This window comes from Papaver somniferum, chromosome 10, assembly GCF_003573695.1.
Source record: "Papaver somniferum cultivar HN1 chromosome 10, ASM357369v1, whole genome shotgun sequence".
NCBI lineage: Eukaryota > Viridiplantae > Streptophyta > Magnoliopsida > Ranunculales > Papaveraceae > Papaver > Papaver somniferum.
The window spans coordinates 115,828,271-115,837,399 of NC_039367.1; the positions used below are offsets into that span (position 1 = coordinate 115,828,271).

The 9,129-nt window shown below is 36.1% G+C and overlaps 1 protein-coding gene across 2 annotated transcripts; it reads right to left on the minus strand.

The window, feature by feature from the left end:
• Nucleotides 1–3,719: 3,719 nt before the first annotated feature.
• LOC113318198 (mitochondrial substrate carrier family protein ucpB-like) lies at nucleotides 3,720–7,304 on the minus strand. Of its 2 annotated transcripts, none has more exons than XM_026566329.1 (9): nucleotides 7,176–7,304; nucleotides 6,941–7,057; nucleotides 5,557–5,618; nucleotides 5,226–5,462; nucleotides 4,910–5,077; nucleotides 4,721–4,770; nucleotides 4,426–4,558; nucleotides 4,263–4,300; nucleotides 3,720–4,183 (listed from the first exon to the last, which is right to left on the minus strand). In XM_026566329.1, the coding sequence occupies exons 2-9, from the start codon at nucleotides 7,053–7,055 to the stop codon at nucleotides 4,087–4,089; spliced, it is 900 nt and encodes a 299-aa protein (XP_026422114.1). In that variant the 5' UTR covers nucleotides 7,056–7,057; nucleotides 7,176–7,304; the 3' UTR covers nucleotides 3,720–4,086. The 2 variants fall into 2 exon arrangements, with proteins under 2 accessions (XP_026422114.1, XP_026422115.1); XM_026566330.1 differs by having other exon boundaries at nucleotides 3,805–4,183; nucleotides 4,263–4,331.
• Nucleotides 7,305–9,129: the final 1,825 nt, after the last annotated feature.

Consider the following 9,129-nt stretch of genomic DNA (forward strand, 5'->3'; position numbering starts at 1 on the left):
AAACTAATGACCGATTAAGTTTCGGTTATTTTAAACTCAAAACTGACCAAATAAGTTTGACTTTTCTCAAACTCAAACACCGACCTAACGTACAATTTTCTACCTCGGATCATGCATTTATGCGTGAGATGATCAATCATGAAATCACTTGCATCTTCTAGAAAATCGATTCTAGCAAATGTTTCCTAAGTTCCTGTAAAACCTCCACCAGAAGGGAGCGAATCAAACTTGAATGTCATCTACTCACGACTGAACAATCCGGCCAATTGGTGATTGTATAAATTTTCACCTATCAAAATTTCCTTTTTTAAGTCGATCAACAAACGAGATTGCCACAATAATTTCACTGCGTCTGCCTAAGTATCCCTTAGCAGAAATAAAAACATAATCTATAAACTCTAGCAAAGTTAGTTGCTTCTTCACACAACCTGCTATATATAGACTTGCTTTTTTTTCATGATCATGTCCACCAAAACTAGTTAACGAGATACTTCATGTTAGTTTATATAAAACCAACCCTCATGTTAGCTTCCAAGAAACCAACCATCATGTATGGTATCAATGCATTAAGAGCATGACTGCACTGAAGCCTATCTTTATGTGTTTTGGTTTACCTGAGTCTATCTCATATTGTGTCTTGATTTGCGATTAGATCTCGCCTTGAGTCTTACTCTTCCAAAAATCTCATCATACTTTGAACTTTTGCATATACATACTTCATAGCCAAATGTGTTCAACTTCATATAGACTTCAATGCATGACATTCCAAAATTTTATATCACTTCAACAACCTCAACGGTCTTTTACAATAATGTCCTTTTACGGGCTTTAATAAAATTGTATGCTTAGTCTTTTAGCAGTTTAGGAGCAAGCATGTAGTTTCGACTTCGCAACAGTTAAACCACGACATAATTCAGACTTGGATATAATTGTGACTAATATCTTATAATTCATATTTTTACTTTCATACCAACCCATAATATCATACATTCTTCCTTGTGCATAACCCTTTCTCAATCTTTCTCCAAATGTTTCAAAATATGATAATTCATCACTCACGCAAAGACCCAATCAAACCCAGACATATTCTGAAGACCTTTTGGAAACTTCTCAAGCTCCAAGCAATTCAAGACGTTGTTGTTGTGTTATCTTCTCGTACTATATGGAGGAAAACAAATGACGGAAACTATATGGTTGCTAAAACAAATTCTCAAAAGAAATCTCTACCTTTATCTTCTACAGGCTCTACCATTATTGAAAACATAATCTCAATAACTGAAGTAGACGAAGAGATTCCTATCATTGTTATAATGTCACTCTCTCTTTCTAACATACAGTCTCACACTGACCAGGAATTCTCAAAACTCAAGTAGCCAGTAGATAATAATGGTTGACGGAAAAACACACCTAAATTATATCCCTCTCAAATTCATGTACTTTGTTTTTCCAAGTAGTATGTGCTAACTTCCGTAGTCACTTCATCACATATAATGTAGTATTGTACCTTTATTTTTTAAACTCTTAGAGTGTCCAGGTGATACCTTGTTCCGTCACGAAATGTCTTTACAAAAAATAGGAACGTATCCAACAATACTCCCTCCGTCCTAATAAGATGACCTACTTGGTTTTAAACTTTGTCCCATAAATAGATGACCTATTTCACTAATCAAGGGATATTTTTAAAACTACCCTTTTAATTGATTATTTTTTCTATAAGAAATATGTATAATTTGATAGTCATGTTTATATTCGTTGCGTAGGTGTTTTAAAATGATTTTCAACGGTATAAAGTTCATAAAAAACCGTGGTATAGTTTAAGAGATAAATCGTTTCTAAATTTTACTAATTATTGTCCATTAGAATATAATTATAAAAAATAATTAAATATACTCAATTTTCCTTCTTACCTTAAAATTTGTGCAAACTACAATTAGGTCATCTTATTAGAGACGGAAGGAGTATATAACTGTGAGTTTATGAACGGCAAATAAGAAACCAAACGGATAAGAGTATCGCAAATATAATGATACATGAATATTCTCGGCCAACCCAGCCGGGACCACCACTCCTTGATTAAAAAAAAGGATTTAGATTGATATCAGATGGATAGTTTAGTATGAGATCCACTTAGCGGTGGTATCCAGGCAGTCGAGCATTTTTCGGTAGAGGCAGAGAGAACAGAGATTCCTATTTTCCTTGAGCATATGGGACCCTGATAAATGGCTAGGACAAAAGTAGGTCCAACGTGAAGACATTACAAGACTTGCGGCAGCAGACATGCAAACAAAAAAGCCAAAATACCTGCCTACGTCCTACAGAAAAACCAAAGGGTAAGACCGTAAGGTGGCATTTTGGTAGTTATAACCTCGATCTGAGGTTAAGGTATAGCAACGCCAGACTGTCCCGCCAATCTATCCAAAACATCTTGCCCACAGTTGGGAAAGGCGTCAGTCTTCACACGCTATTTTACACAATAAAATTATAACACGTTTTATTACGCGGTTACCCCAAAGTCACCGCCGACAAAACTGATCAACTCTTAATTTTACGTTCATGATATCAACTAAACATAATTATTCACTAATTATTCCCAACTTGCCCTGATAGTCCTTTGTTGGTATTATATTATTTTTTTCACGATAATCAACTTATTTGATTTAGTTTTCTTACGTGTATAATACATTTATGTGTAAATAATTTGATTGCAAAGTCAAACTTTTTCTAGCTTTTGTAAAGTATTAGGAAATGATGTATTTATCCATAAGCAAAAGCTATTAAAACAAAAAAGAAAACACACACACAATTTTGTGTCAATGGATGGAACTGGATATCGTGAATCTTTTTGGGGTCTACTTGGATGAAGACTAAGTGAAGAAAGACAGGTTCATGTAGATAAAGGGACCAATTTTACAGAACAAATTCCATCTTGAAAATTGTTAATTGTGCCAGGAAGCAAGCAGCTAGTAATTGTCACATGTAGACTCCAAATCTTTTAATTAGACCGTAAATTATAACAGTCACGTCATGCTAGTAGCAACAAGCTGGCAACTTCGCTAAAATTCTATCATGGGCTTCTGTCATTTCCTTTATACAAGAATTCTTTATTTGTTTATTTTTTCTTGCAAATGGTCCATGAGGGATGATTACCAACATGTGCAGCATATGTTGCTCCCTGATAGCAAGGAGGGATTCTAATGAGAAAGAGAATGGGACAGTTTGTCTACTGCCCCACTTAATCTGAAAACCTGTTCTTTTTGACAAACAAAGAAAGAAATCCAAAGTTTCTCATTTCTTCTCAGTGAATTTTGTTCCAAAAATGTGAGAATTTTCTAAATTTATCCCATACAAGGATTTAACTGTTTAATAGAGCCAGTACATTTACTGATCCTGTAACAGAAGCTCAATAGAGCAAGTAGTCTAAAAAGTAGAACAAAACTAGACCTGCAAAAGTTCATAACCAATTTTAGAAGAACTAATAAATCTTGTTGCAGGAGTAGTAGTTTACAAAAACAATCAATTGTAAGAGTTGGTTGTACCTAAAACCTAGATTTCATAGAGTATAACTCACATTCATACACTTACCTAACCATATACCTCTTTGAACTACAAGTTGGAAAGTGAAACTCCGGTGAAGCAATCCTAAAACCCCATTCAAGTCGAACCTCTTACCATGAGTTTTCAGACAATGCAAACAAGATGAACAACTCACCAGAAAATGCTAAAGTATGAAGTTTAAAGTTTTATTTCGATTTTGTAATGCACTTGTAATGTGATGAGAATGTATCAGAATCAACAATGATCGAGACCAAAATTCCCCTCATCATGTTTACAACTTTATGTTACAACAAATTTAGTGAACAAAGTAAGTGTAGGGATGGCAATGTTTTGATCCCCTTGAATGAAATGTTCATTCCATAAAAATATGGAATAAAAATATACGTATTTTATGTTATCTAGAAGGTAACTTCTTTCATTGGCACTTGAAGCCATTCAATATCAAAACTAATTCCTTCCTCTGTGTAACTGGAAACGTACCGGTTAGGCTGTTCTTAAATGATAAATTTAGAATGGGTGGAACCTTGGGTGTCAAATAGCCTTTAGTCCAGCAAGTTCTCGCAACTTCTCACAAACAATGAACGTGATTGTGGTTTGCGGGCCTAATCTCGCAAACATAGCAAAGCCCCTGAAAAACTAGAATGCATCAAAACTCTTGCACATTGTCAAGAAGAAATGGCCAGCTAAAATGTCAACTATATACTCACCCTTTATATAGGGCGCGAGGGCCTTCTGTACTCATAACCTGAAACCATAAAATATAAATAGACATCCGGCTGAAAAAAAAATAAAAGAAACTATCAAAGAGTTTATCCTGCTTTCTAGGCAAACAGTTTGTGTCAAATTAAGTATGATGTTGCAGTACGATACCTGGTATGCGCAGTGAAATCCACTTTTGTAGCTTCCAGTGGATTTAGAATCTCTTTGTAACATGAGACGGGTTTTAATCATGTCCGCAGGTGCAGTAACAAGAGTGCTTACGGTTCCTGCTATGGTACTTGAGCTTCACTACGCATAAATATATAGAGTTAATATTCCTGAAAAAGAAACTGGAGTAATGTTTTGTAGTGTTGTACTGAACAACAGTGAGAAAAATTGAATATGCAAACCATCCATGTTCTCAAAACCGTTCCAGAAGTAGTTGACAGAGTGAGATATAGCTTACATGAGATGCAGATTAAATCCTTCTTCTAGAGGTGTCCACCGAATCAAAGCCTATCTAGGGATAAGGGCATAAGATAAGAAACCTTGAAAAAAAATGGTGGTACACACTACACAATCTTAAGCGACTGACGATCTGTAGAAATAACTACATAAACATCCAAATTGATTAATAACATGGTTAACATTTCACCTGCTTGGCTTCATCATAAGTTGCTAGCTGTGATGAAGTAAGAGCAGCAGCTCTGGCCATAGCAGGGCCAACCCCTTTCCATAGAGCCCGTAAACCTTCTTCTGAAACAATTTTTCGCATTTCTGTGATTGCTCCTCTTCCTGAATCGTGGTTCATCTGTAGTCGTACCTGATGAAAGAAAGTCAAACTGTAAGATAGAGTGAAAGAGGGAAATTCAACAGTAACTACAAACAGAAGCACCCACAGCATTTTCCTTGATCAGTAGAAAAGAGATAATTTAGCTAATTAATGAGGAGGAGTTATGTCAAAGCATTACCTTTAACACTTCGGTTGGATTGGTCAGTGCAGTTGCAATGGCACCAGAGAATGCACCAGATGCAATTTTCACCAAGACATTGGAGGATCCAACAGCCCATTCACAAACATACTTGGATGGTTCATACAAACCCAATCGCAGACCTCCATATAGCACTGATCTGGTCAGTGCAGGTGTCAATCCAAGATACAGCGCAGTAGGCCCTTCACTTTTCACCATTTGATAACAAATTTTTCCCTGCAAATACACAACTTTGAAGGATCATAAACTGCATAAAACAAAAGAAATCTTATCGTAAGGAAGAAATAGCTATAGTCTTCAAGAAAAATACCAATCCAGTTAAGGGAGCTTTCTGGCCGACAAGCTGCATTTGTAGTCTAACTTTGAGAACATCTGCAGGTTCAAATATACATAACGTAAATACTCACCTGATCTGAAGATTGCAAGGGAAATAAATCACTAAGAATGAAGAACTAGACTGCAATAAAAAATAATTCTTTTGTTTTTTGCTTCAGATGATTTTAGTTAACACCAGGAGAACAACATGAAAGCCTCATCTAGAACCTCTTTTAAACTATAATTTAACATCGATGAGGCATTTAAGAACCCCACAAACTAAAATTGCACTAAACACCGCTTAATGTGATTTGCAAGGTATTGATTAACATCCAAGCTCTGCAACAACTCAACAATATAGATTAAAGTGCCAATTCCAATGACCATTTTGCCATTATAAATTGTAAAGAATAATATCATTACATAATCTTACCAACTTATTTGAGCATTACAACTAGGGATAAGATGATCGTTCATAAAGGCCCCCTATTTTCCCTTTGCAACCACCTAAAGGCCACATAAATACGATTATAACAGGCAGCTGACTTAGTAACTTACTACTCATAATTTTGTTCATTTTGAACTCCCTAAGAAAAGATTAATACCAGTCAGTTGGGTTGCCTGAGAAAAAAAAGGCATCAATCTCAAACTGACACCCCCATCAAACAAAGGCTGGTGACAGTTTCCACTCAAGAAATCTACTCCTGGAATGTTCAATGTAGCTTTCATGTTAGTGGAGAGAAAAGGTGTACTTGGACGCCTCCTATTAAGGGATAAGTAATGCTTAACTGATGGGTTGTCGAAAATGAATCTGAAAGCTACGGTGCTATTATTAGGGACAATCATGGTATATGTCTTGCTGCTGCTACTAGGGCTACTCCTCCCTCGTTGTTCTATATTAGCTCATGAGCTGCAGCATGGGATATTGGAATGTCAACGCCTTCTGAAGAAGGTTTAGGAAAGTCCAAGTGTGCATCGACTCAATGGGAGCTGTTACTCGTCTTAACAGTAGTAATCCTAGTTCTCCTTGGAATATTGTATATTATTGAGACAGATTGTCCATTTTCCGAGCTAGAAATTTAATAAAATTTAGTTTACTCTGTGTTTATGGTGAGTATAACAGGGCAGGTACTTGCTAGCTAATAACCTTCATGTGTGGTTGATCCTATGAATATGGGTAAAGATGGTTTTGAGACAATTCGATAGGAATCAAAATATACACTGTCGGTTGCAATCTTTTGTGTTCTCGTTCTGCTATTTTGTTTTGTAAGATTCGGGTCCCTTTAACCCGTGATAGTTTCAAAATGCACGAAGATTGAGTAATGTAGCAAAATATGGTATGAACAATTAAGAAACACGGAGATTGCAGAAAATAAAACCTAGCGGATGAGTAAAGCCTGTTGCGGTAGTAACAGCCATTCCACTTGAACCAAAATGATAAGCGATATACGATAACGATACCGTAGATTTGTTCTTCTCTTCTCCCTTCAACATTCCTGCGAGTTCAAGATATTGAAACGTTCAGATATGTGTAAGCAAAACAACAAAGAAATTGAACCCAAAAAAGAAACTCGTTACATTTGATGTTTAATTTGAATTTGGAACAAATAGTACCTTAACTTAGGGTTTTGTTAGATGAGCTAGTTTTTTCCATTAATTGTGTGTAATCTTCTATGTACCTCGGAATATGTAGTTTTTAAGTTATTGACACGGCTATCAAGGGAAGGTAATGCTATATTGCGCCTTGTATATATTGGACAGTCTCTTTTCATTTTTTTTTCTCGGTCGAGGCTGAGAGGGACGAAGGATTGCTCATCATGCACACGCATACGCATGCCCATACTCTTAACTTGCAAAAGGCTATTACTGAGGCGTCACATTCCATTAGAGGGGCGTCACCTAATAGGACAAAAACGGATCACCCAGAAGTAATATCAAAAACCCATTATCTTAAATAATTTTGTAATGACCGAACAATCCTTTCGTTAATTTTAATTTAATTAGATAATAATTGATTTTTATGATCGGATTCCAACCCAAACCTGGACGCAAAACCTGTTTCTACGGTTGGAATCAATCCAAACCTGGACGTAAATTCAATTTTTACGGTTAGAATTAAAAGGAACCTGGACGTAAAACCTGTTTCTACAGTTGGAATCAATCCAAACCTAGACGTAAAACCAATTTCTACGGTTGGAATCAATCCAAACCTGGACGTAAAATAAATTTCTACGGTTGGAATTAAAAGGAACCTGGACGTAAAACTACATGCAAATAAAATTCTACGGTTGGAATTAATCCAAGCCTGGCCGTGATTTCTTCATAAACTAAAATTACGTCTAGAAAAAAAGTACCAAACCTAGACGCAACACTAGCGAAAACGTTACTGAAACCCTAATTTTACTTCAATTTCATTCAATCTAACCTATTTTAAGCACAAAAACGAGTAAACAAAGATGGATTTGTTCGATTATTACCTTACATACACCATGGGTTGTTCGATGAAATGAATTCAAATGGATTTACGGTAAAGAGGATGAAGAGAAAGAGGAGAGGAAGAAGAAGAGTAGTTGAAGGGTTGTTTGGACAGTTGCTATTGAATCAAAAGTACCCCATAACCAAATTTTTGGTCACTAAATATTCAAGTGAAGTCCCTTTATTGGATGGTGACGCCCCAATAATAACCCTATAACTTTAACCAACTTGTAGGCGGTTTAACTTTAACTAACTTGCCTAGTTTGTTTCTGATCTCGGTTGCACTTACATAACGGGACGTCGAAGGCTAGTTTTCCCTTGATTTTTTTCAAGAGGGTGTTATTCCTTTCCATGCCTAGACATACTAATGGTACCCCAACTGACAATTAAGTTATTCCTCTACATTTTTCACGTAATATAAGTTACTCCTCTACATTTTTCACGTAATATATAAAACAGTAAAAGAATAAAACAGAAATGGATTTGAAAATCAAACAATTACTAGTTATAATCGATTCGAACTGATAACGATATGTTAGACTTATACATTCAACCGTTTCTGACTTTAAAAATAATTTGAAATCATTATTTTGCAACGATCGAAATGATTTGAAACAATTGCTACCACTAGTGATGCTACTCCTGATGTCACTCCTCCTGCTACAAACGCCGACGCTACCAACACTCCTCCTTCTGGCCAAAATGCTGAAGAAGGCAGAAATAATCAGGTTTCGCCTACTTTACCTGATTTGATGCAGAGGCAAGAGATTCTTGCTTAGACTCGAGACATGGATAATACTCAGAAAGAGGTGCTTACCTATCTCAAGACTATGGCAGAACAACTATCACTAGATACGAGTCAACATGAAACAGAACAAGCAAGAAGCACTTTCATATTGGTTGTTAATGCTAGTACTTCAAGGGGGCGCACTCAAGGAGGTGAAGAAGTTCATGTAACTATTGGTCGTTACGGGCAAGAAATTAACAATCTGACTTAATCACACGTGAAGGTTTGGAGCGACTTCTCCAAAATTGAGGAAATGAAGGCTCAACTATCGTTCATCAACACCAGCCTCCTTACCCTTCTAAAGTG